General features: G+C 40.0%; 1 protein-coding gene across 6 annotated transcripts in view; it reads left to right on the top strand.

Annotated features, from left to right (window-relative positions):
- DCAF1 (DDB1 and CUL4 associated factor 1) overlaps positions 1–27,897 on the top strand; it is a 55,904-nt gene that overhangs the window by 18,768 nt on the left and 9,239 nt on the right. For 3 of the 6 annotated variants that reach the window (XM_062585969.1, XM_062585970.1, XM_062585971.1), the window contains exons 10-22: positions 1,991–2,170; positions 3,004–3,213; positions 4,373–4,542; positions 6,530–6,654; positions 7,480–8,740; positions 9,721–9,919; positions 10,609–10,691; positions 11,602–11,686; positions 13,085–13,318; positions 13,848–13,941; positions 14,592–14,696; positions 15,564–15,637; positions 17,056–17,160. In XM_062585969.1, coding sequence (XP_062441953.1) covers positions 1,991–2,170; positions 3,004–3,213; positions 4,373–4,542; positions 6,530–6,654; positions 7,480–8,740; positions 9,721–9,919; positions 10,609–10,691; positions 11,602–11,686; positions 13,085–13,318; positions 13,848–13,941; positions 14,592–14,696; positions 15,564–15,637; positions 17,056–17,160 — 2,925 coding nt within the window. Of the gene's footprint in view, positions 1–1,990; positions 2,171–3,003; positions 3,214–4,372; positions 4,543–6,529; positions 6,655–7,479; positions 8,741–9,720; positions 9,920–10,608; positions 10,692–11,601; positions 11,687–13,084; positions 13,319–13,847; positions 13,942–14,591; positions 14,697–15,563; positions 15,638–17,055; positions 17,161–17,883; positions 17,950–27,897 lie in introns of all 6 variants that reach the window. The other 3 variants (XR_009959722.1, XR_009959724.1, XR_009959723.1) reach the window with 3 other exon arrangements.

Below are 27,897 nucleotides of genomic sequence, written 5' to 3'. Positions count from 1 at the left end.
AGTGGTGTAATTTCTTTGATGTTGTTAGACCTGCTTAGGTCCTCTGTTGCAGTCTACTCTCCATTGGGCAGCAAATCAAGTTAAACAGTACTAAGGGCTCTCTAAGACCTGAGCTTATACATGTGGAAATAGCTGATGATGAAGGTAAGTTCCTCCCCTCATGTTTTATCATGAAAAGAAATTTGTGAAAGGCTCCTCTTGTCAGTTTATTTAGTGCTACTTCATGAGGATCTCTTCAGATGGGTTGGTATGGCAGTCTTCCCTTAAGCTTCAGTTTCCCAAATACTTTAAATGGTGATTATATTTGCTTCCTTATACTGGCAGCAGCACATCCATGCTGATCCAGATTTAGGAAATGATCCAATTTATCTGTAGCTGCTATCATGCCAGAAAGACAGACACTTTCAACTTGCCTTGTGAGCCTTAATACTGGCATTTGGGAGCATCCTGCTTTAAGATTTGTTCAAGGCAATTGCTAAATTGCAGCTTTAAGCACTTCCAGAGTGATGGCTGGTGCTTCCAGGCCTGTCACTGGTGGGTTTTCTTTTTCTATTTTTTTTTTTTAGTTGAAGATAGAAGTTAAACTAGTAACTTAACATTTTTGTATATTCTTTCCTAGTTTCTGGTACTGCCTGAATCTCTGTTTTGATTTGACATGCTTAACACTATTAAGCACACAGAGGCTAAAATGGTAGTAGTTGTTTGCAGATGTATCAGTATGGATTCTGATGGCATTTTTATTCTGCAGGCATTCATATGAGTGGGCTCAAAATCCTTTTGGTAATCACAGTTGACAGGACCATCTATATGCCCTCTGTTTTATCTTCCGTATGAGGGCATGAAAGGTGAAATAAGCATAATGTTCCTTCCACTACTTTTTGCCACTATGTCAGTAAGATGGACCCTGGCTGTATATGAACTGCCTTGGTGTTTCTCTGAACTTTGATACCTGGCATGAGAAAACTCTCTGCCCTCTTCCCTACCCCTGCCCCCTCCTTTTTTTTGTTTGTTTTTTTGTTTTGTTTTGTTCTGCTTGCTGCTTTCATAGTTTTTCAAAAGAAAAAGAAAAAGCTGCAGTAAGGAGCTGCGTGGGGATTTCTTCTCCATGGCATCCTCATGCCATGTTATAAAGATATGCAGCTGTTTGTAGTGACAGTGTCTCATCAGTGAGCTGGTATCCGTAATATTGACAGGAAGCAGGTAGAGCAGATTTATTTTTGCTTTGGGCAAGCACAAGTCTTTGTGCTCTGTGGAGTTTGGATGAAGGCAGCTTCAAGTGGCAGTCCCTTGCCATTTAGTCTGTACCAAGCCTCAGATCTTGGAGGGGGGGGGAAAAGACTGGAGGTGGTAATATAGTCACCTCTGAGTATGTCTAATGCTGGCAGAGAAGAGACCAAAAAAATCTAACTTTGCATAAAAGCAACTGGTACTGATGCTTTAGCTCCTTATGCTGTTCCTGCTGGCACTGACCCTGACAGAGGATTCAGAGTTCCTCATCATTGGGAGCTAACAACTGTGTGGAAAAGCTCAGCTCTGTGCACATGGTCTGCAGGTCTCAAAGACAGGTTCTGAGGAAAGAAAGAGACCGACTAAACTGTCACTTCACAGCAAAAGCTCAAGCTTTAAATTTGCGTTTGATGATCTTTATTCTTCCCTTATACTTCGCTGCTGAAGTCTGCTCGAACTTCAGTGTAGTGTATGATGCTGTTACTTACATTCAGTGGAATTTTTGCTGCTTTGTTGGGAATGTCTCTTCCTTCTCTGATTTCAGCTCATTGGAGTGCTTTTTGGATAGCTCAAAATGGTGCATCGAGAGACTCTCTGGAATTACACTGCATTTAAGATTGCTGTTATTACTGTATTTAGGTCTGGGAATGGGCCAGTAGCAACTGTCTGTTTGCCTCTCAGAGAAACCTCATTCTCCTCAGACTAATTGATTTCTCTTCTGCAATCTGTTTGTAGTACTTCTCACAAGTCTTTTGCTTTCTAGGTGTGCATGCATCCCCATAACGTGCTCTCGGATGTAGTGAACTACACCCTATGGCTGATGGAGTGCTCTCACGCCTCAGGCTGCTGCCATGCTACCATGTTCTTCTCCATTTGCTTCTCCTTCCGTGCTGTCCTGGAACTCTTCGATAGGCATGATGGCCTTCGTCGTCTGGTTAACCTGGTAAGGCTTGTAGCCTTCTTAGATTTTGAATGTTGTTTTAGTGTGAGGTTTTGTACCTTTTACAGTTACTTGCTGTGAAGAATTCTGAGTGTGTTTTTCCCTCTTCGGTTACCAAGAGATGGGAAAGCAATGGTGAGTTTTCTGTGCAATAGGCATGAAGATTCCTTCATCTTTTAATATTTATTTTTGTTCTAATCATTGTCCAGAGACTTGCTACCTTTGGAGAGCTTTTTGGTGCAACTCCTGTCTTAGCAAAGCTCACTCAAACAGCAGGGGCCTGGCGGTAGTTCCCAGGTTTCTTGCCATTCCACATGCGTGTGTGGTGTTCTCATGCACCTTTTGGATGCAGACACATTCAGCCTGGTTTCAGAATTATAGCTATGTTTGTGCTGTGTTGCAGTATGACTGTGTTACTCACAGTAGCATATAAACCTAATTATACTGTTTCTGTGCAAAAGCTGCTCTGTCTGCATGGTATTGTTGTATGGTCATAACAGCTTATGTTGGTGCTAATTGAAGGGCATGCACCATTCTCCACTGCAGGATGTAACTACACTTTGTGTTATGTAATATAATGCTTAGTTGTACAACACTGCCTCCAGGTCTGCACTCGTGTGACTTCAGAATTTCTTTTCTCATAAATGACAAAGGAGAAGGAACGGTCCTTCCTGGACTTGCTATTAATGCAAACAGATAGCTGTCGGAACAGCGAAAGCTTTCATCAGTTGTCTAACTGACAATTTTAGGTGCTTTTTGTTCTGAAGAGTGAGCTAGTGAAATATCCTCTCTCTCTCTGCCCACTTCCCCTACCCCCCCACCAACTCTTTCTGTAGATAAGCACACTTGAGATCTTAAACCTGGAAGACCAAGGAGCCCTGCTGAGTGATGATGAGATCTTTGCCAGTCGGCAGACTGGGAAACACACCTGCATGGCCTTGCGAAGGTACTTTGAGGCTCACCTTGCCATCAAACTTGAGCAAGTGAAGCAGTCACTTCAGCGCACTGAGGGTGGCATTCTTGTCCATCCACAGCCCCCTTACAAGGTGAGCAACATGTTGCAAGCTTTTAGTGTTGTGGTGTTTTTTGAGTGAATCTGAGCTGCAGGAATACGTGGATCTTTGAAGCCAGTGGAATCACTAGGCAGTTGATAGGGTGGTTTTGTGCCTTTTTTTTTTTTTTTTTTTTTTTTTTTTTTTTTTTTTGTCTCGATCCTGTGGGCTGTCCCTGCCATTGAAATAATGTAGAAAAGCCTCTGAGATGCATCTGCACTAAATCTGATTAGAGTTCTCATTTTTTTCCTATAGTTCTACTGCCATATTTCAAAAACTTAAGTTAAAGGTATTAAAACCAAGTTATTTTTGATACTCATAGATTTTTTTTATGCTTTTAAGCTTGAAAGGACATAATCTGCAGTTACAGAAAAGTACGTAACTTGAAAAATTTTAATGAGAATTTCATTTGATAGTGACAAGTCAAACGTGTCTGTAGGACACCATATTTTTTAGAAATGAGATGGGAAACACTTGTGTTGGCCATGATTTTTCCTCCCTGCAAAATGATTTTAAAATGAATTTTCTGGGCACTTATTCTGAGGGAGCACATTCATTTGTGGTTTGTTTATGATGGTTTTTCAGAAATGCTGGAATGATAAAACATAAGTTCTTTTGGCTGCTATGAAAAATATCACTTGTTTTCAGCAATTAAAATAGTAACACATATAAGCTGTTGTCATTTTGTGTGATTTAAGAGTTTTTGACTTGGAGGTGAATGGCAAGCTTGTTTGGCATTTCCCTTTTCTTCAGTATTTTTTGTAGTTGGAATTTAGGAACTCTAACTTCTTGCAGCCTCTTTTGATTCTTTAGCAGAGATTTCTTCTGAGTGATGGTCTAGTAACTGCTAGATTAGTAATTTAAAAGCAGCCTGGAATTTTAATATAACTTCTCTAAATTCATCCAACCTTTCTGCAGTAGCAAAGAAACTTAAAGAATATTATTAAGCTTATTATTGTATATTATAGTGGCAGTTGCTTCTTTTTTCTTTAATAGCTGGAGAATAACTCACAAAGTCAGTATTTAGTCTGCAAGGAAGAACAATAGCCTCTCAGTTTTGATGTGAATGCAGTTTTCAGTTTAGGCCTTTCACTGCTAGGAATTATCTGGACATTTGTAATCTTTCCAGTGCTTGTAACTCTTTTCCCTGCAGGCCTGTTCCTACACTCATGAGCAGATTGTAGAGATGATGGAGTTTCTCATTGAGTATGGTCCAGCACAGCTCTACTGGGAGCCTGCAGAGGTCTTTCTCAAGTTGTCCTGTGTGCAACTCATGCTTCAGCTCATTTCAATAGCATGCAACTGGAAGACATACTATGCAAGGTGAGCTCTTTGCTGTAGTACTGCATTTATTTATTGCAGTAAACGGTGACACTCAGGCAAGGCATCAAAACTTTTAGATTTCCTCCCTCTGTTAGAGAAAGCATCTGAGGTAGGTGCATAGAGTTTAGGCAGGCCTTGTGGCATAGTTACATGCTGCTTATGAAAGTAAACATTGTGGAAAGCCGAACCGCACTAATGAGGTAGAGAGGGCTATGTCACAAGGTTTCTGAAATCAGCATCTCTGTAGAGCTGAGTCACAATTCTGTGCTGTTCTCTCTGTCTCAAAATTTGCTTACCTTTTTGATGCAGAAGAACTAATTACATTATTATCAGAGGCTAGAAAACCTTTAAAGCAGAAGGCAAAATCAAGGCATGTCTTAATTCTGGAGGGAAGTGGAATGTCCCTTTGGATGTCACAAGCTAAGCTGGCTCAAGGAAGGACATTGTGTATCACCAATTTGTTGGTATTTGAAGTTTGCTGAGTAACTGCATGATGGAGATGTATGCAACAAGCCAGGGTTTGAGAGAGGAAAAACACTGAAGACTGTTTCTGTGCTTTGCTGAGGTTAATGTCTCTAGCTGAAATACAACCAGTGAGTTTGTAGAGAGTTGCTCTGTTCTCTCCCCTGTCTTGGCCTCAGATGCCTTCTGGGGGCACCATGGTGTTCTGTTAAATTTCTGTGGCACCTCTTTGCTCCTTCCCTTTCCTCTCCTAAATCTTCATCATCTGTGTTGTTACTAAAAAGAGAGAGCTGCACCAGGCTCTGAGAGGAAAAACATTAAGATCCTGTGCCTAGCTCAAAGGGAGGATGGTTACAAGGTTCTTGCTTCTGTTTTCCTAATGAACATGTGCTCCCATAGTGAAGGTGTAGTCCTCTCTAGAGATACACTTACTGGTGAGTCAGTGTCAGCTATATGCAGCTGTCATCAGCTGTATGCTCATCACCAGGACTCCTCCTTCCTGATCTCTGCTGTCTATGGGAGCTGCTTGCCTAACTTGTCTTGAAAGCTCTTGAAATCTGTTTTGTTTATGCAGTCCCCTGCCGCATCCTCCTCCTTCCTCCTCTCAGGTTGCCTCTCCTGGGTAGTTTCTGTTCTCCTGTCTCTTATTCTCTGCAGCTGTTTCCTAATTGCTGCCTGGGTTAACTCCTACCTTGCCACATTGGCTTACCGACCTTCCCCCTTCCATCAGTGATGAGGAGTTTGTGTACAGTAAAAGCTGCCGTTGTCTTGGTCCCCCATATCCTTCCCTAAATGTCCTCCCTCAAAAGGTCAGTGCCGTCTCAGTCTGTGGCTGGTATGTCAGAATGAACCCCTTGCTCCTCTCCTTTATCTGGATTATTGAATTCAGAAATAGTGTTTGTTACTAAAAATCCATGCTACATCTAATTTTATGATCTGATTTGGGGATTAGGAGGATGAGACTTAGCCTTAGACTTTACAGTTACTCAGTAACTTCAGTGATCCTCTGCTTACCACAGATGTGAAGTTTTTTCAGTTCTTTGGGTCTACTTTTAGAATAGTGTTTTCCTCCAAATTTTAGAGGGTACTTATCATTCTCATCTTAAAAGTCCCTTTTTTCTTCTTTAATTTGCTGTCTCTAACTAGATTTTCTTGCATTTGTTTTCTTACACCTCTTGCTCAACAATTCTTTTGATCTTCTGCACCAGTATTTCTCTAAACTGTTGCCTAAGTTGGTGCCTTTTTCTGTATCATAATGGCATGTCTTACTGCTACACAATTTTCCTTCACCTCAGAGAAACTTCCTTTTCTGGTGACTGGCTAGAGAACATTTTGGACAGTAGTAATTTTCCACTTTAGATGTCAAATCTTAGATTAGAATGCAAATCTTAATTTAGAATGCTTTTGCAGATACTCATCTTAACGCTCTTATTTTTGTGTAAACTAAATTACAATGCTTTTAGGAGCCTATTGAAACAACTCTATATGTACACTTTTAAGAATCTTTTCTGTTGTCATCTTCCAGGAATGACACAGTAAGATATGCTTTGGATGTACTAGCTATCCTGACTGTGGTTCCTAAAATCCAGTTGCAGCTGGCAGAACCTGTGGATGTATTAGATGAAGCTGGATCTACCGTTTCTACTGTGGGTAAGCTGATTGTGCTATTGATACAGACAGATGTCAGTTGTCTTCTACTACATGATGTTTCAGCTGACTGTTTCTCACCTACAGTAAGAAAAGGGCTAAAATGATTCGTATATTCAAAGTTACTGTCAGGGATGGGGATGAACGGTAGAGCAGATTATGGTTTAAAATGGTGTCATGATTCACACTGTGGTTGGGTTATAAATTCAAAGGTATGATCTTTGACTCGCTTGTTTTCCAAGACCTCATTAAATACAAATGCAGGCAAATCCTCTTTAGTAATGGGACTATTAGGTTCCCTCAGCTTCCCAGAAATGTAAGTCTCCTGAGGATATGGCATTTGGGAATATGGGAGAGGAATAATTATGTATTTGTTTGAGTTATTCCTTAATTGGCTACCTGCAGATTCAGTATGCAAATTAATGAGATGTGTCTGGACCAGATTTAAGACCTACGCGTTAAATGGGGCCTGACTTTTGAAGAGAGTTGCGTTCTGTAACAGGTATCACAGAGGCATGCTCATGCATCTTTCTCTGTGCCAGATATCTCAAAGATTGCAAACCTTGGGCCATGTCTGATCACCCTCTTTGAAGGCTACACTTGACTCTCTAATTACTGATGATGAAGCAGAGGAGCATCAGTGAGGGAAAATGTTTTGCTGGAGAGGTAGAAGAATGTCTCACACTAACTAGAAGGAAAAAAAAAACCTTCAGCGAGTCTCAGAATGAATATGAATTACATATTTTCCACAGATTAGTAGATGACTCCTTTTCTGATGAACTGTAGGATACGTTTAGAGTCTTAAAGTATTTCTTTCCCTCTCACTAGGTATTAGCATCATCCTTGGAGTTGCTGAGGGTGAATTTTTCATCCATGATGCAGAGATTCAGAAATCAGCCCTTCAGATCATCATCAACTGTGTATGTGGCCCAGATAATCGCATCTCCAGTATTGGCAAATTCATCTCTGGAACTCCTCGGCGAAAGCTTCCTCAGGCCCCCAAGAGCAGTGAGCACACGCTAGCTAAGATGTGGAATGTGGTACAGTCTAACAATGGTATCAAAGTGCTGCTGTCATTGCTGTCTATAAAAATGCCAATCACGGACGCAGATCAGATCCGAGCATTAGCCTGCAAAGCCTTGGTGGGGCTCTCGCGCAGCAGTACTGTCCGGCAGATCATCAGCAAGCTCCCCCTCTTCAGCAGCTGTCAAATTCAGCAGCTGATGAAGGAGCCTGTGCTTCAGGACAAGCGCAGTGAGCATGTCAAATTCTGCAAATATGCTGCTGAGCTGATAGAGCGTGTCTCAGGAAAGCCATTGCTGATTGGCACAGATGTCTCCCTGGCTCGATTGCAGAAAGCGGATGTGGTGGCCCAGTCAAGGATCACATTTCCTGAGAAGGAGCTGCTGCTCCTGATTCGGAACCATCTCATCTCTAAGGGCCTAGGAGAAACTGCATCTGTCCTTACTAAAGAGGCTGACCTACCCATGACTGCAGCGTCTCATTCGTCTGCCTTCACCCCTGTTGCGGCTGCTGCCTCTCCTGTGGCCCTGCCTCGCACTCCTCGTATAGCTAATGGCATTTCAGCCCGTTTGAGTAGCCACGCTTCTGTAGGTTCCACTGCCACCTCTGTCCATGCTCAGGCAAGGCCATCTGCATCCCAAGGTCCACTTGCCCTTCCAGGCCCTTCTTACGCCAGCAACTCTCCTCTGATTGGCAGGATTAGCTTTGTCCGGGAGAGGCCGTCTCCCTGCAACGGCAGAAAAATCAGAGTGTTGCGACAAAAATCGGACCATGGCGCCTACAGCCAGAGCCCAGCTATCAAAAAGCAGCTGGACAGACACCTTCCTTCCCCACCCACGCTGGACAGTATAATCACAGAGTACCTTAGGGAGCAGCATGCCCGCTGCAAGAACCCTGTTGCCACCTGTCCCCCTTTCTCTCTCTTTACTCCCCACCAGTGTCCTGAGCCAAAACAGAGGCGCCAAGCGCCAACTAACTTTACCTCACGGCTGACCCGCAGGGCAGCCTTTCCGAAGTACGGAGGGGTGGATGGTGGCTGCTTTGATAGACACCTTATATTTAGCAGGTAAGGGAGAAAAATATTTCTTGATTCCTCTGAGTGTTGCCTGTGCCAAAAAGCCTTACCTGGATTCAGGCTGTGGAGTCTCCTTGGACCGACAAGTATTCTAATTTGCCAGTGACAACTGGGAGAGCTTTGATATAGGCAATTTTAGAAGCATTCTGTTTCTCTTGCTCCTTAGCACTAATTCTTAGCACCTAAAGTAGCCTTCTGCTTTTTCAGCGTCATGATAATTTGTTAGTGACATTAGCCAAGAAAGCTCGTGGTTTTTTGTCTCCCTTTGGAAGGTAAGTATGTAATGCTAATTTTGAGAGAAACAGAGCAGCGTAGTCTTGAGGTAGGTCAGTGGCAGACCCAGGCCTACTGACAAATGAATGACAGCAGGTTCCTTATTTTTGCTCCTGCAGATTAATCTACAGCACTGCCAGTTGCTAGCCTTTCTGTATGGCCTTTCTTTGCTGGGATTAAACCAGAGGATGTAATAGAAAGTTCATAAAATAAAGATGACACATAGCGAAAAGGATCTTTACAGTAAAGCCAACATCATCTTGGAAAATGATGATGACAGGAGATTATTTAGCTGATGTGCCATGCCTTGTTGCTTTGAGCATTTTGTGACTGTTAGAAAATTTTTGCTAGCTGTCTGTTTTTGCAGGTGACTACATTACAGGTTTTCCATCAATCTAACTGTGAAGACAGACTCCAAGTGCTTCAGTGTAGTGCTGTGCTGTAACAGAAGGACTTAAATCATGCAAGACAAACCCTGGAAAACTGCAAGCACGATATATTCGCTTGAGCAATTGTCTTATAATTAACATTTAGCTTTCCCCAGAAGAAAGTCACAGCTTTTAGCTACATAACTTTTAGGGACTAAACTTAAGATCATCACAGAACTGTCCGTCTGTCTTTTTCTTTTTCTTTTTTTTTTTTTTTTCTCCACCCCCTCCCTGTCTTTTGGGTCACCCTTGTATTTCTACTTTCCTTAGGTTCCGTCCAATTTCTGTGTTCCGGGAAGCAAATGAGGATGAAAGTGGCTTTACTTGTTGCGCGTTTTCTGCACGGGAACGATTTTTAATGCTGGGTACTTGCACAGGGCAGCTGAAACTCTACAATGTATTCAGTGGACAGGAAGAGGCCAGTTACAACTGCCATAACTCTGCCATCACGCACCTTGAGCCATCCAGAGTAAGTAGTTAAAGACTTCTTTCTGAGTATTAGAAACTGTCACAGCCTAAACCCTAATATATTTTAGGCCTGTTTGGATATGCAAATCCAAAATGTTGGCTGGCCTGCAATGCCTGTCATAAAAGTACTAGAGACAGAAATGTAAGATTTACATATTCCCTCTCTGTGGTTTCTAGAAATCCGTTTTTCTTCTCAAGATAATAGAAAAGGTATGTCGTAGCTGTGTGCTTTTGTAAATAATGAGTATGTGTATCTGGATGTGGGAAAATGCTTAAAGTGGCAGTGTATTTAGGAGAGAGATGCGATAAGATATCAGAGTTTGTATAACAATTCTTTGTTGTAAAAAGGAATTTGAGGGGATAGTTCTAGGAGGAAATAAAAGTAATTGATTTATAAGTAGAGTGAACTCCACTCACAAGGCATCAAATTCTAGCAGATAAAAGCAAGATAATCCCACGTATTAACATCATAAATCATTTCCTTTGCTGTCTGTAACATTTTTCTTCCTATCTTTGTATTATATATAAAATCAGCCCATAGGAGTTTAGTGAGCACAAAACCTGCTGTAGTTCTTAAATTCATCTTGTAATCTTGTAAGTCCAATTTAAAATGTATAGATATAATGATAACCTGTGTTTTCTCTGCCATTCTTTTCTCGTCCTTCCCACCGCTCCCATTTGGAAATACAGGATGGGTCTTTATTGCTGACATCGGCTACATGGAGCCAACCTTTGTCTGCATTGTGGGGAATGAAGTCTGTCTTTGATATGAAGTAGGTATACTCTGATCTGGCTGTGGGGTATGTTGCAGTTAGAGTCCCATAGAATAAACTCTGAAAGAACAGTAGAGCACAGCTCTCTCAATGTTAGCGATGAACTACTTTACTAGATACTTTCTATCTTACGTTACTGTCTTCCCTGTTTCACTGGATACAGACAGCTTTGCAAAAATACTCCTTTCTGAAATGCTTTTACTTCAGGATGGATGAGTAAAGTCACTGTTGTTTCTGAAGGCAAAGAAATATGTCATTCTCATGCTACCAAATTATCTCGATAATTTTTGTAGCCAGATACTGAATTTTACTGGCATGGTGATTTGCATGATGAATTCTTCAGGCCTGGATACCATAAAGAAAGCTACATTAAGTTATTTTCAGAATTTATCATTGTCTGTTCTCGTGAAAAATGGAAAGAAGCAGCTTCTTTTTTTAAAAGGTTTTTAATGTTGTCTACCTTGGTTATAAGCAACAGTTTTGGTGTGACCTGTTTAAAGTCAGCTAGAGGGCATTCTACAGGTAAAAAGTTTAATATGCTCAGACCTGCATGTGTTCTCCATTTTCCCATTGCTGTGTGTTGCTCACTCAGCAAATAGTGTTATGTTCATGGCAGATGCTGTTGCAGTAGTAATTTGATCACAGCTCTTGTGATCTTACTGCTTGTGTTTTTTTTTTTTACTTATCTGCTGTAAAGGCTATGTGGCTGTGATAGATACTCTTCTGCAAATGCCAGTGGAGCATTTCGGAGTTGTAGTTTGCTGTGGTCACTGGAGGAGGAAAGTCTTTTCTAGACCTTAGGGAGATTTGTGGTGTTGGAACCTTTGCTGCAGATGTCGTGGTAGTGTCGAGTTCACACAAGTAATCTGAATCTGCAGTTCCTTGACGTTCTCGCCGACTTCATCTACAGGCATTCCTTCCCTGATGACCACTATGTGGAGTTCAGCAAGCACTCTCAGGATAGGGTCATTGGCACAAAAGGAGACATTGCGCATGTAAGTACCAGTAAAAGTCATGACTTTGAAGCTATAATAAGAATATATTCTTTACAGAGCATTTGTTAACAGATCTGAGTGCTATGATGCTGTAACTGGTAAACTCAGAGGCTTTAGAGGAGAAGCTTTGAAAGAGCATGATAGCTTCTCCATGTGTTTAAAGCAGGAGTATGAACACTGTTCTGAACTGGCTGTAGCATAAGGGGTGTGCAATATATACCTTATGCATGTTGCCTCTGCTTATTCTAGACAATTATAGAATCCACTTTGCTCATTTGAGGGAGACTGTGCAGGACATGTTTTTTTTTCTGAGTTTCCTCTCTGGCAATATTTTTCAGTAATTAAAAAATATTTCACCTTAAATGGTAGCTTGATGAGCAGCTGAGGGAAATGGGCTGTTGAAAGTGTTTTTCTTCTGCTCCCTTCATAACTTAAAACTACCATGAGTTTAAATTTCCCAGTTCAGAGAATGCTATTGTAATATTTTTGTCTGAGTATCTGCAAATTTGACAGACTTGGACTTCAGAGATGGACGGCTTCTCCTCAGTGCTAGTTTGCATTCACTATAGGCACTGCCTCTTTTGAAAAAGCATTTACATGAAAACTATACTTTCAATGAAGTATAATTTATTCAAATTGTTCATTATTTTATTTATTGTTCTTGATTTGCTTAAATATTTGTGTTTAAGCAAACTATCCATTCCTGCCCAGTTTTTAACTTGGTTTTATCTGCAAGTCAGATCAGTGTTTGTCTAGTAAATAGACTGTTTTCCAATATAAGAGAACATTTTCCTCTGAGTAAGTTTGAAGCTCTGAGGGATGTTACTGATCAAATTTATCTGAGAAAGTCATAAGTGCTTTGTGCTTGATAAAAACCCTTTTTCTTCCTTAAAGCTTCTTTTATAATTTGCGTCAAGGCTTAGAAAGTTGCCCTTCAGTGTAAATGCAAGGAATTTCAATTCTTCTCCAATAGTTTTTGGCTTTTTTATCCTACTGTGTTTTAGAGTTTTGATGGTTTCTAGAACTGCTTTCAGAGCAGATGGTGTTTATTTCTGGAACAGACTGGCTAAGTGGTACCTCTTGTCTGGAGCTTCCCAGCCCACTTTTCACAATGAGGTTGGGGTGTTTTTGGAGCTAATCCTAGTCCTTGTTGAAATATGTTGGCGAACCTGCAACAAGCTAAGTACTGCCCAAAACATATTGTAAGACGTGGTTCCAACTGTGAAAAACTATTAAAGGACTGGCAGGAAGGGCTTTACCTTTGTAATGCTCTCACTTCAAATGGAAAAAGCATAGAGTTGATTCTAGAAACAATCTAAAAGGGGAACGTGGGGTGTTTTGGGGTACTGATACATTACACATTGTGACTAATCTTTCTTTTTCTTTTTAATCTAAAAGATCTATGATATTCAGACTGGCAACAAGCTATTGACTCTGTTTAACCCAGATCTTGCCAACAACTACAAGAAGAATTGTGCCACCTTTAACCCCACTGATGACCTTGTCCTAAATGATGGTGTCCTCTGGGATGTCAGATCGGCACAAGCCATACACAAGTTTGACAAATTCAACATGACCATCAGTGGTGTTTTCCATCCCAATGGGCTAGAGGTCATAGTCAACACAGAAATTGTATCCTTTGACCACAGTGGTAAACTGATATGCTCGAACATAACGAACTTTGTTTGATTAAACAAGTAACTATTTGCCGAATTTTTGTATGTTCTGCTGTGTTATAGGCCATGTATAGTAACAACAACTTTTATGAGTTGAGTAAGTAGGGACTGTCAGACAGCTAGCTAATTTAAATGCAGACTTGGCCCCTGACATGGCCTAGAGGAAATACTTGAGAGAGAGGGGCAAAGATTCCCTCCTATACATTCTGTGGTATCTCCTCTCTCTTCTCTTTCCTTCTTTTACCAAGATCTGCCTTGAAGCTGCTGCAGTAACATCTGAGAACTGGGAATGACATTTGAGAATGACTTTCTGATTTTTAGCGTCTGTAAGGGATTATGTTGCTAGAATGAGACTCAGGTTCTGTCATGCTTGCAAGAGGATGGCAACAAGGTTTCTCGAACGCTGTTAATCAGTTGTTTACCACTGAGTTGAAAAGAAATAAGAACTTTCAGTTGTTTGTTGCTCCTTAGCTTGTGTTCTTCAGTGGGACCTCCGAACTTTCCATTTGCTACACACGGTACCTGCACTAGATCAGTGTCGTGTGGTCTTCAACTATACTGGCACGGTTATGTATGGAGGTAGGACTTCTCTTAGTCTTACATTGCTCTCCTTGACCACCTCTTGTTAGAAATGTATCCTGGCTCTTCCTTTTGCTCACATTTACTTACGGTAAAGCAGATAAGGCCCAGCTTCTCACAGTTGAGGGTTGTGCCGTGCAGTTTACTTGATGCGAGTGAATGTAAACAGTGTAGCAGCAGTGTGAGGGTGTCACATGCAAGGTCTGGATATAAGTTGGGTGCTTGTTCAGTGAAATTGGAAGCTTCAGAGAGTCTGTCTAACTTTAGGCCTTATTGGCACGTAACTATAGTTTTTTTTTTTTTTTTTTTTTCCAGGTAATTAGTGTTACTTGGATTGCTTACAAAAGGAAATGTGTCTTGGGTAGCTTTCTCTAACATCAGTGGTATCACAACTCATTTGTGAGATTAAAAATCAACCTATTAAAAGGAAAATGTGTGTAATGGTGGATCTGATGGTCCTTGAGAAAAATGTTGTCCTCTGTACATTGACTTTAATAATCTGCAGCTCTAGAAAAGTAGATATTAAATGAATCTTCCAATGGTATTGAATAAAAATGAAATTCTGTCAGAGTCTGATTTAATCTTAAAATGATTAAAGGTAGTATTACAAATGGAAGATGGGATGATGGAATAATTTTTGCTTGTTTCAGCCATGTTGCAGGCAGATGATGAAGATGACCTTCTGGAGGAGAGAATGAGAAGCCCCTTTGGCTCCTCTTTCAGGACATTCAATGCAACTGATTATAAACCTATAGGTAAGAATAAAGGAGGAGCAGACAGTTTAGGCTTACAGAAAGTTCTGCTTAACATTCACTTCCTCCTCCCCCTTGTGCATGCAACAAAACAAACTCTGCTATGACATGTTTTGACTGAAGCATGAGTGTTTGGTTTAATGCTGAAATAGGTTATCTGATATACTATAGCCCTAGATAATCTCAGATTATCTAAGATACTATAGTATTTCTTCGGTGTGTGTGATTTCCTTACTTGTTGGAAAAGCTACTAGTGAGCAGTTCTGGCCTTATTTTCCTTCTTTCTTTCCAAGTAGGGCATAATCTAAGATAGTAGGTCATTTGGCCAAGATGTCATTAATCTTACTTCAGGAAGGGCCTTTTGTGTTTTCATTTTGTTTTCCTATTCCCATCAGCATTTTCCCTTACTGATAATTCAAAATGCTGTCAGTTTGGCCTCCAGTCTGCAAAGCTCTTGGAGCTGAGCTAATTGTTGCTACTGATGTAAACAGATGTGGCCCTTACTATTGAAGAGACATGGCTCATAACCCAGTCCCCTAGTTGCTACCTATCCTAGAAGATTATCGGTTGTTTACTGTGCTTGAGAGAAGCCACTAAACGTATTATCAAGGGAGGAGGCACTGTGGAAACCAGATTAAGAAGTTATCAGGCTATTTTTTTATGGCAGTCTCCAACATTTCTGCATCTAATTCATCTTGCAATAAAGAACAGATGTTAATTTCACTTTTATTTCAGCTATTGCTTCTTTTCAAAGAATTTTATTATCTGCTTCTAGACATGTATTGTTAGATCTTTTCTTTTATCAAGCTTTAAATAACCTGCAGTTAACCATTGAGGGTTTTTTGTTTTGTTGTTTTATGTGCTTTCTAGCTACCATAGATGTAAAACGGAATATCTTTGACTTGTGCACGGACAGCAAGGATTGCTATCTGGCCGTTATTGAGGTAAAGGAGCTAAGAATAAACATTGGTCTTTGTAGCTGTAGCCTGAGAGCAATGCTCTTTGTTTCTTTTTAAAGCCTTCAGAACAGATGATTCTGGAGTTCCTACTCTTAAATTCATGTCTTACGCAGTGATGTTGCGATGATGGTGGTAAAGGTGCAGTAGCACCTAACTTCTTAGTTTCTTGTTGTCTGCCTGCAGCTTTGGCTTAAAAGCACCTTTGCTTTTCTGTCTCTGATTTACCAGGCTTCCAAACCCATTTGGCTCTCTTCTTCAAACACTTGTCTCTTTAAAATAGATTTTCTGCAGAAGAAGATTTCTTCCTCATAAGCATAGTGAGAAGTGCAATTTTTTCTGATTTTTGTATTAACAGTTTGCTATTGAAATCGGTGCTATATCAAATACCTGGGAAATGCAGTCTTTCTGGGGCTTCTCATGGAGCTTTTTTTCCAGATCTTTCTTAATCTGTTCTTTTTTCACTTGTCTGCCCAGCAGCATTTTCCCAGAAGCTAAGAGTTTGAAGTTAGAATTACTGAGTGAAACATTTGATTTGTTAAGAGGGAAGTTAGATTCAGCTGATGTATCTGCTACTTTGACCAATGAAATGCTGCCAGCACGCAATTTATTGGAACTGCTCAGTACCTGTAGTGATTAATTTAAAATCCTGTAAGCATAGTATTCTGTAAACCACTGGACCAATGGTCTTTACAGGCCTAAAAATGCAAGTCAGGAATTTGTAGCAAGACAAACTTCTTTTTGAAAATTAAAATTGGAGTTGCTAAGGTGGTGAGGCCAAGATGCACAAATTTGCTCTTACGGGAACCCATGGAAATGTTAACTGAGGAGCATTTATGTAAAACTGTTCCCTTCCCCAGCAGTCTGATCACATTCATTGCTGCAGTTGCCCCAGATGCGCTGCGAGGCATGCGTAATAGCTGTGCTATGTCTTGTTGGTAGATTCCAGCGCTTAGTGCCCATACTTAAGGAGGCGAAAACCCTCTTGTGGATGTAGCAGCAGCCATTGAATGGGTATCAGTTTGCTATTTGGAAACTGCTGCTACATGACAGCTTCTAACCTCTTGAGGAAAATGATTCGGTGGTAGGGAGACAAATTGGAAAGGAAGTGGTGTGCAGTCAGGAGAGGGTAAACCCTGTGTTAAAGATCCGGAATCAGAAAGCAAATATTCGTATTGCTACTGGATTGGCGTTTGAAGCTGTAAAGAGTCTTTTTTTTTTTTTTTTTTTTTTTTTTTTTTTTTTTTTTTCGTGCTAATTACACTGCTGTTAGTAAATGGGTACAGAAGATTTTAAAATGGGGATTTTTGGTAATGTTTTTGTAACTGAGATCGGCATAGCCTTGAATATGACTGTAGAACTTATTTTGGGGGCTATGGCTGTATTTGTGGGCGTTTTCTCTTCAGAATCAAGGGAGCATGGATGCCATGAACATGGATACGGTGTGCAGACTATATGAAGTGGGCAGGCAGCGTTTGGCAGAAGATGAAGAGGATGAAGAAGAAGATCAGGTGAGAAGTAATAAACTTGATTGCTCAAGAATAGCTGTTATCATTTATACGTGGGAGGCTTTGTGTACTGTATATTTATTAGCCATAAGCTACAAATGCCTCATCTGGTCTCCCTTAATTTGAAGCAGATCACTTTACTTTTAGCGTGATTTAAGGCTATCTGTACAGGAACTGAGTGTACAGTAATAGTGCACTGTAAACTGATGTGCTAATTTATAGTTCATTTATTAATTTCCCTAAATGTTTCTGTCCCGACCAGAAACCTTGCTGTTCATTTTGCTTGTTTTTCAAAATATTTTGACATCCAGTACAGCCAGTAGTGTTTGTGTGTGGGAGGGCGGGTTCTTTTTTCAGTTTAAGTATGGCCAGTTCTCATAGTTTTGTATAACTTACTGCCAATTTCTAAATGAGATGCAGCTTATGATTAATGCAGTAAAACTGCACAATACTTCCACATAGCAGAATGTTTTAGGAATTTTTAAGAAACCTGTCAATTTGCATGGGGATGTGTTGGTTTCCTTCTCAAATCAACCATTTGAACTCTGACAACCTGCTAAAAGAGCTCCTCAGGATACAGTTGGTAGAATATGCTATATGAGAATTGAAGAAAGATTTGTAGCTTTTCTGGGGTCAGGTGTTTTAGAACAGGCAAAGACTGTATGCTTCCATTCCCCAAAAGTTTTAAAATGCATTATTCTCTGCTCTTTGGTGTCTGCATTCTAGTAAAGCATATGTTTGTATTTCCTGTGAGAAAAGCTGACTTCACCTTTTTCCAGTGAATGCAAGAAGGTAATGTTTCATTTTTTTTTTTCCCAGACTATATGGAAAGCTGGACTTCTGATACTCTTTCTGTCTCTGAATCTTCTTGTTGCTAGGTTAAAACCACTTTTACTTTCTAGCTCAGAAGACTGGACAGCAGATCCTTGGAAAGAGTAATTTTCTTTGCAATTAATTGTTACTGTTACAGTTTCATTGTCATTCTGAAGATAAAGAGGTGGTTATGTTTTGTATACACAGTTTGAAGACTTCTCTGCGTGTTACAAGGTTACGGTTGAAGGCTTGGCTTTCTTACGAAGTCATCAGCGACTGTATCTAACCCTAGGTTGGTTGGATGGGTTCAGTTAAGGATCTTCTAGTAATGTGCAAAGAATAGAATTCCTTGTGAAGCAATGGTAAAGAAAATTGCTGTAGCCATCCATTGCTTGCCTTGAATAGGCACTAGTTTCCCTTTATGTTCACTGTCAATGTTTTCTGACATCTTTTAGTAATTTTATTTCGTGTTTGTTTTAATAAATCTCAAAAAATAGTTTCTAGCTGCTAGTTGATAACCGTGCAATGCAAATCTCAATTTCTGCTATCAGCACACAGTTGCATGATGTTGCTGGGATGTTACTGGAAAGTGTTGACATAAGAGGAGATCTATATTTGCATTAGAGAACACAGTGTAAACTGCTGTTGGTTCCGGGCTGTAAGACTAGGTATCAGCAAAGATAAGGCACCTAACATCCATCAGATGGGAAGACTTCCTGTAATGCGGGTGGCCCCAGCTGTGATTTAAGTATTTTAACAGCTTTTCAGAAAAGCTTATGGAATCATCAGAGAAAGCTGCTCTGGTGTCCGTTTGCAAACTAACTGACAGTGCATAATTGCTGCTTTTTTGTGGTCCTTATTTCCGAGGGTTTTAGATGTTTCCTAGACAGTAACTGTTAGTCCTTGTTACAATCAAGCCTCTTTAGTAAGAGAGACTTAATTTTAATGTAAACAGTATTTATGAGCCCAAATTCTATGAAATTTCTCTATATTTAACAAAATACAAACTAAAAATCTCACTCTGGCCCGTAACTGTTCATTACTGTTCCCTTATGTTTGTTCCAGTCTAAAACTTAGTGTTCTCTTAGGCTTGCAAAAATACAGCTTTTGCTTCCGTAGAGACATCCTATATTGAGCTAGAAAGAGCAGAAAAATTCCAAAGTAGACACTGCTCACAGTATCTCTGTGGCTCAGCTGTCTGTTGAGGCCAACCAGCATAATTTGTTTCCTGATGAGCCAGGAGTTGAGTGCATATGCGTGCTTAAATATATGCAGGTGTGACTTGCTCAGATACTAATTGCACTGTTGCTTTCTGTGGTTTAGTCTTTGAAAAATTGGAAAGAAACTTTGCAGACTTGTTGAGACCTCTGTCAGATGTTCTAAAACACCTTCTAGCAAAGAGATGATGTTTGCTGATCTTTTTCTATGAAAACAGTGTGGAGGGCAGTCTCTGCAAATCAACAGTAATTTAGTATCCCTTTGGTCAGGATTTTTAGAGCAGATGTTAATCTGATTGACCCTTGTATCTTTGCTCCTTGACTTTGTGTATGTATTTTTGTATATGGTCTACATACACCAAAAGGAGAGGTTTTTTTTGTTTGTTTGATTGTTTTTTTTTTTCTGTTCAGAAAGCAACAAGTACTGAACTAGGAGCATGTTTGCTTGGGCAAGCCTTGCCTGAAAGTCATTTGTGTGTTGATTGAGTTAAGAAACAAAACTACTACACCACTCCCCCTTTCGCAGACCAATCCCTGTGAAAGCGACTGATCTGTTACATAAATTACTCTTGGATTAAACGATCAGCTAACTTGGCTAGCTTGTGTGTGGTGCTGTTGCAGTAAATCTTTGTGGTTTTGTTTGCAGTACTTAAGAATAGCATCGCTGTAAATGGATGGTTCCTTGGTTGTTGTTGTGCTAGCCTTTAATATTAGATCTCAGGAAAGCTGCCTTTTCCTAGTTCTGACCAGTAATGTAGTGTCGTTGAGCTCTGTTAAACAGAACAAATGCTGAATCTTTGCATATTATACTCTATGCTCTATACTTCCTGTGATAACTGAGAGAAGGTAAAAGGGAAAAAGATGCTTAGCAATAGCCAGTTTGTGAACTTTTGTTCCTGGATACATTTCTCAGAAAATACTAGTCCTTTTACCTAGTGCTTTCATTAACCATTTGAGTGTTTCGATGCAGAGACAGTATCTAAGCAGATCCCTCAGTGGCTGGCAGTCCTGCTGTCACTTGCAAGTATTTGCACATTCAGTCTATAAGCCAAGTTCTCCATTTTTAGCTTGTGGGCAAAAGCCTCCTTCTCCTTCATTTGCCGTCGTTTTGATATACTCCCTCAGGGTTAGACTTCACGATGGATATCTGAGCTACTGGCACAGGTGCTGGAACAGAGGTATTAATTGATCAGAAAAGCCAAAACCATGGGGACTGGCTTACGGCAGTGGAATCAAAACTGGAAACTTAAATCCAGATGACATCATCTGAGTGGATTACAGAATTCCAGTCTGTGCACTTTTACCTCTTTAGTTATCGTAGTTTTTTTTTTTTTTTTTTTTTTTTTTCATGGATTGGTTCTTATTAAAGAACTCTTCTTTTTTTCTCAATGGTATATAATGTGGGTGAGGCTGCATCTGTGAAGAATTTTGGTTATTGTCATGTTCAGAGAGATTTAAGGCTTTAGCTCTCCCTGGCCTATAAAGTGTGTTTTGCTTCTGTTGCCAAAACTGAAGAACTGTTCAGAATCACCCGTCAGGGCCTTGAGGCTATCTGAATGGTGATGGTTGGTGTTTGATTGTCTCTTTTGGGGTTGGTTTGGAAAATTGTAGTTGGCATGGAATGAAAGCTGTGGAGTTAAGACAATAAATTCTTGAAGGAGTTATTGTAACATCTGGTTTGGCCAGTGTGAAGGATGTTTTTCCTCAGCTTTCTATGTGGTCTTTGTGATCCCAGTTTATACTTTGATTTTAGGACTCTCGCCCTTTCTGTCTGCGACAGCAATTCCATTGTATTTTTATTGTCGTTGGTTTTGATATAGGTTTGCTGTCATTCAGATGTTTTTTGCTCTGAGGGGAAAAACCCTTAATCCATATTGGCACATGTATTTGAGAACCATCAGACCAGGCACCACAAGCTGCTTGGATTGTTTTATGTCATTGGGGCCACAGCTTTTCTGGAGTTGTCCATGTAATCTTTTGAAGATGTGGTTTGTTTTCAACCCGTGCTCAACTGGGAACAAGTGTTTTCAGGTAAATGTTTCAACTGATGATAACGTACGTGTGTTTCTTACACACCCTAATGGGGATATTTGAACTTTGGCTTTAGCCAGTGAGGCTAAGAAAGAGATGGTTCTCATCAAAGACCTGTTTACATGACATACAAATCTTTTGAAAAGGCATCCTCCAAAAAAGGTATTTAGAAAAAAGTTTTAGCAGTACCTGCACTTTTTGCCAGGTTCTTCTATAGTAAGAAACGCTGCTGCTGCTGCTTCAGCCTGTTCTGTTCTTTCAGCTTCTGTTTTGATCAGCTGTCAGCTAGAGCAAACAGAGGAAATTGTTGTAGGAGGAAGACTAAGTGGAGTTTTCAGAAGGATAGGTCTAATATTCTGGATTAAACTGCTTCAACAGAGATGAAAGCACCTGTCTGTTCAGTAACAAAAAATCAAAAGGTGACTTTTACCTAACATGTCTTCCTGGAATTCCCAGAGTAGCTGAGATCCAAGAAGTTAAAAACTGCCTCTGCTACAGTGAGAAATGTTGACCAGAAGTTTGAGGAAAATAAAGGAACAAATTTCCTTCTGTAGCAGCACAGTTAATTTACCTGCCAAACTTTAAAATACCTTCACATGCAAAAGTTCTGTCATGCAACCACAAGAACGGGCCTGTTTTGTAAGTGTGTGTGTGTGTGTGTGTGTGATCGTGAGGAAGGAAGAGAAGCGGATTCAGAAATTGCACCTATTTCTGGGATCCTTATAATCTTTCTGAGCCCTTTAGCAGAGCGTCCCCTTAAAACACATTTATTTGCTGCATTAAGGATTGCTGCAGCTGCAGAATGATGACTTGGACCCTTCCTCAAAGAGGACAGTGATGATAAAGTTAGATTTTATTATCATCAGGCATATATGCTCATACAAAAATGTGGGCAAAACAGAGGATTGGTCATTAGTCAGGTGAATGCCAGTCCAACAGAGGTCCAGTTGCTTTCAAGATTTTCTGCATCTGTCATGGATGCCTTTTCATTCACAGCAGGAAAGTAGTTACTCTTGGACAGACTAAACATAGACCAGGAGAATAACTGCTTTTTATTTCTTCACTCCATCTTTGCCTCTGTGACGTACTGTATGCTGTGTGTGCTGTGTCCTGTATTACATCTGCCCATATCTCCATCTGTATAGAAGCCTATGGTAAGATTTCTTGCTTGTTACTTGTACTATCTTCTGCACATTGCTAGACTTCTACGTTTTTAGCTCTGTGACCTCATGCCTGTGAAGATTTAGAAATTCTAACACTAAAGCAGTTAAGAAGGTAGGTGCAGCCTTGTGGCCAGAAAGATTCTGATACCTGGAATGAATTCAGTTGAATGATAGTGGGAAGTGAGCATGGACTTGCTGGCTGAGGGGAAGGAGAAGGGACTAGGTAATTCAGGACACAACATTCTGTATGTGCTTGACCCCCTAGAAGGACAGTTGGCTATTTTTAAGCTCTTTCCACTGCCCATTGTTAAGGGAGTGTTAAGAAGTGGGTGGAGGAGGAAATGGGATAAAAACTCTGAATGACTAAAAACCAGACATTGTCTCTCCTGAGAATTGCGTAGCAAAGGATCAGAAGCTACTAATGTGCTACACAGATGCTGCTTTGGAAGCAAAGGGAGGAATTTTCAGAAGATAAGACAAGAATTGTCTATGGAGAAAGATAAATTACTGGAAGAGGGAGAGACTTGCTCCTCTGAAGTAAAAAAATGTTCTTTGGTAAGCCGGTATCTGAAGAACAACCACACAATCTTTTTATGAAAGTAAAACCCTTTCCCTTGTTGGAAAAGAGGTAGCAATTAAAATAATAGTCTTCCTTTGGAAGAGACCGGTTTACTAAAAATGAGTTTGCTTTTTGCCTGTGAGAGAGGAGGAGGCAAGAGAGGAAAAAGTAGAATACTAGGATGCCATATGCCAAAGTGAATACCTTGACCAAAGTAACGAGACTCTGGGAAATATGAATTTCTCTACCAAAAACAAACAAAAAAACCCCCCAAAACTAGAGAAAGAAAAGAGAAGCAGAGATTCTTCAGAAGTGTTAGTGTATAGGGCAGCTGTTGACTAGCATTAGGCTTGGAGAGCTACAAATAGCCAGAAGTGAATTAAATACGAGCTAGAAGACTTCAGAAAGTGGGGGAAAATTTTACTGACATTTAATTAACCATTTTGCAGGTAGAGAAAAGGAGGCCTCTTAGACTAAAATAACAGTAGTTAGAGCAGAGTAGTGTAATATAGTGGGATTCAAACTGAGAGGTGCATCACTTGAGGGGACCGGTAGGGAACGTGCTTTCAGAGAAGGGACTGTGTTGCTAGAAAGCATCTGCTGGTGAGAGGTTGACTTAAGAGCGGTGCCAGAGGCCAGCACGGGACTGGGGAAGGAGCAGCCATGAGGTGATGGCTGAGCAGTACTGACAGCGGGAACAGAGGAAGCTGGGCAGAGAACTAGAAACATAATAAATATTTGTTTTGGACTTTGAATCAACTCCTAGCAGAGGAAAGAAAAAGTAAATGAAATACTAGACGAAAAGATGAAGCTTTTGGTAACAGCTGAAACCGTAGCAGATGATTAAACAAAAATTAATGACCTGTAAATCTTGACACTGAATTAAGAGTTCTAAACCTGATAATATCAACATCAGGAAAGACCTGTGGGATTGTCTTTTGGCAACCGACAGTCAGTCTAGTTGTGATTTTGAGAAATTTTGTGATATTCAGCTGAGTAGTCTCAATTCTCAAGGTTTTTTTCATTTGAAAAAAAAAAAAAAACTCTTTGGATTCAAGAAAGGCAAAGTAGTGCCTCATTCATTAAAGCAGCTCCTATTACAGAGAGATATGATACAATTTGAATAAGATAACACTCTGTATATTTGATTTTGTGAGAGCTGTTTCTTCAGGCCATGTCTGGAGCTAATCAGCAAGAGATTCACTGATATCACCAACCAGTGCAGATTTACATTGTGTGAAGCTTTGGTCTGGCATGTGGAAATATTCTTTTAAGGGATACAGGTACATGAAGCTTTAAGAAGTAATTTAAGCAAACTTTGCCTGGATTCAACCTTCTGTTTATGCTGTCTTCTCCAAAGTTGCTTATAAAAAAGAACAGTTTTGTCTGGTATCCTGTCAGGACAAGTATTGCCTGCAGAGTCTGGGTATCCTCAGATGATCTGAAGAAAAATTCTTTTACATTTCTGCTGGATGGTACTTTTTCAGTTCTGTCTTACTGCATGTATTGTATCAGCTCAAGGAAGAGGGAATTCTAATCAGCTATAGTTCAGCAAATCCAGGCATATGTGAGATGAGTTTGAAATATGTTGCAATCTGAAGGTGATGTTACATATATTGAGTAGAAATAGTTTTTCCCAGTCACCAGTAGTACAGAATCAGCTGCTATATGAAGGCAGTTGTATACCTTTTAGCAAGCAACTTTCTCAGGAAATTCAAAAACTTGTTTTCTTAGTATTCTCTGTATCTAGAGATGCTGATTTTTCTGGGTGTTCATCCTCCATTGGAGAATTTTCTTCACTGGAGGCTGCAGTAAGAAGAGCATTGAACAACGGAAAGCTTTCAGAAGCTTTTTTATGTCAGGTTTGCTTACCTGGGGAAGTTTGCTGACCCTTTTCTACTGGTGCAACAGTCTATTTGGTCCACATATACAAAAAATATTTTTGAAGTAAGATTGTCTTTGCTTTTCCTGCTAGCCAGAGGTTGCAGCATCAGTGGTTTGAAGTGTTTTGTTTTATTGATGTGCAGTGCTGTAAGTGGTACTTGTAGGGAGCAGTTTGTACATATACTGATGCAGTGTTAAAATTACTATACAGTGCAGGAGTATGCTAAAATCAGTCAATATGCTGTCTTAACATATTTTGAATCAGAGGTGGAGTAAGTAAGTGAAAGCGATTGAAGTTTGCTGAGCCTCTGAATGTCTTGTTAAGAGATGAACACTAATAAGTAACTGAGCTTTTGACTGTTTAAATAAGAGAACACTGATGTAGATGTTTAGTATCAAAACCTCATACTAACCAAAAAGAGAAATTTAATGAATTTTGTACATGCAAAATGAGTAGGTAAAAGAGAACAGTAAGAAAATCTATAATGTTGAAGTGCATGCAAACTTGTATCAAAGAACAAGATGGAAGAATGAACATAAAGCTTGAACCAGAGCAAAGTGTGTTTACTGAGCTGTGAACAGGATACAAATGCTGGCAACATGAAGAATTAGGTCAAACTTCTTTTGTTACAATGTTGCCATCCTCATATATGTCATTCCTTTAGAGGATGTTTATGTTTTTCTTCCTTTGTAGTTATAAACAATAAACCGACTGAGCCAAATCTACTTGGCTTTCTGAATCTTTATGTAAGATAACAAACTGGTAGTAATTTGTTCTGAGATAATGTTGACATCCTTTGCTGTGTAATCAAGGCTTCTGATATTGTAAATTAGGTGTCCAGCTTTTCTGGTACTACTTCTTTCCATGTAAATCCAGCTATATGCAGGCATGTTGAAAAGCTGATGTGAATCGTTTTTTGCCCTCCTAATCCTCCTCACAGTAGGTCTAAGGGCATAGACAAAATCTAGACTGTATGTTGAAATTGTATGTTTGTTACAGTGTAGGTGAGCTAGTGAATTTTGCGTTAGAGTGTGTTGGGAGCATTCTCTAAGATGTTTGACACTTAAATGTCCCGTTTTGCGGTCTGTCTTAGAAGAGCTGATGATTCCTGCATCTTTTATACCTGTCTAAAATGTAAACTGATAATGCTATATATTATGTATTCTACAACAAACTAATGTTGTTAGGACTTTTGTTTTAACTGAGTTAAACTGATACAAATCCTGTGTCTGGATAGTCTTAATGTGGTTGTTCCCCCTTCACCCCCAGATTAACTTATTAGTTCAATCAAATAATTTTTAAGTTAACCTGGGGCCTGTCCCTATGTGGACATGCTACTTACATCTATGGATAGCTGTTCTTTAGCAAAGTAGCAGCTGCCTTCTTTATCCTCCCCTTAGTAGTATATTATTTAATAATAATTATAGCTAGGGATTTGTTTTGTTCTTTTGTTCGCTTTACATTGTCAGCCTTGTCTGTGTTTATTGCCTTATTTTGCAGTCTTTTTGTTTTAAGTGGGGTGAAGTCAGCACTGCAAATATTCTTGCTGTGAAGTGGGGCTCAAAAGCTGTTTTGTATGTGGAATGAGGTAGGTATTTCCTAGATTAGAGTTCCTTGATTGAAATTGCTGTCCTCTATTTGGTGAAGAGCAGAAGAGTTGGCCATCAGTTATGCAGGTACTCTAATGAATTTTCATTGTAGCTTGTATGTGCTGACATTGGTATATGCTAGGAATGCTGAAGAGCTACCTGGGTACAATGCTGTGAAGACAACACTTGAAAACCCTTAGTATTTGTAAATATAACCTTTTCTGAAATTAGTAAGTGAAGTAAGTCATAATGATTAGTTGCAGTGTTAGGATTGGAGTTTGGGGGGTTCTGTTCTGGTTACTGACAGGTGCGTGGACACACCTGCAGTATTTACCATTCTTTAAAACAGGAGCGTAGTGGCAAAATCCTGTAGGGCAGTGTTTTCAGAAATATTGAAGATGCTTAGTCTAATTCGGAATTAGTGAGTGTGCACTTAAACTATTCCAGGCTTAGCATCTAAACATCAAAGTAAAGCTTCCGTAAATTAATCCGTAGACTATTGTGCTGGTAATTTGTGTGCCTGAAGCTGTGTATGACTAGCACAGATAGCAATGCAGCACCCTTAATTGGAAAGCTGGGCTCCACTACATCCCTTTGAGAGCTGCTTGTTCTTCTTAAAGGGTGGAATTGTTACTAATTTGTCACGAATTACTTAAGACTGTAGAGTTTTCAGTAGGGCTGTACTGTAATAGTAGTTCACCTGGCTGGAGGGCCAGAGCAATCTCGGGCAGTGAGTCAGTGCTGATAGAGGGAAGGTTATGTGATGGTCAGTTTGTGATGCTTCAGTACTACCCTTCTACCATCGGTAGAGATAACTGGTGCCTGTAAAGCGGTTGTCAGAGAGGGAAGAGAAAGAGTATTCTCTAAAGAAGCAGAGAAGGAATGTGGGGACTCCGTGAACAATTCAAGCTCTCAGCAGCTTTTACAAAGAGAACTCAAATAAAAGAATAGCTTTGCACATCTGAAGGAATTAAAGTGAGGGCTAAACCAAGTTCCTTGTGTTTGTTTCTTTTTTTTGTTAAGTAATATGGAGTATGCTAGTCAGCAGTTTCTGTGGATCGGTTTATTCCAATAATAAAGGTATGCACAGGTGCATGCTTGTTTGTATAATTTTGCATGCTGATTCTTGCTTTTATTTCCTAGCGGCACCTGTGTCATTGACCGTAATATTTGACCAAAGCTCTTGGGGACTGCTGCTGGGTTAGGTGAGAGCCTGCTTTGCAGGTTTGTCCTTCAGCACCCAGATGCGATTTGGAATAATTTTTCTGTCCATATTCCTTTGTGATGTTGCACAAGGGTTTATTTTGCTGCTTTTTCCCATTATGCGTGCTATCCTTATCCCTGGGGAAGATGTGCCATTTTTGATAAGTATGCAGATCCCCTACATGAGACTGCTCTGGCATCTGATGAGGATACGGACTAGATATCAATTAGCGGACTGGAGACCATTTAGAGGTGATAGAGTCAGAACTGGGGAAATAAA

The sequence above is a fragment of the Rhea pennata genome, chromosome 12, assembly GCF_028389875.1.
Source record: "Rhea pennata isolate bPtePen1 chromosome 12, bPtePen1.pri, whole genome shotgun sequence".
Lineage (NCBI taxonomy): Eukaryota > Metazoa > Chordata > Aves > Rheiformes > Rheidae > Rhea > Rhea pennata.
Note: the sequence above shows the minus strand (reverse complement) of the source record. Positions and strands in the feature narration are given on the sequence as shown.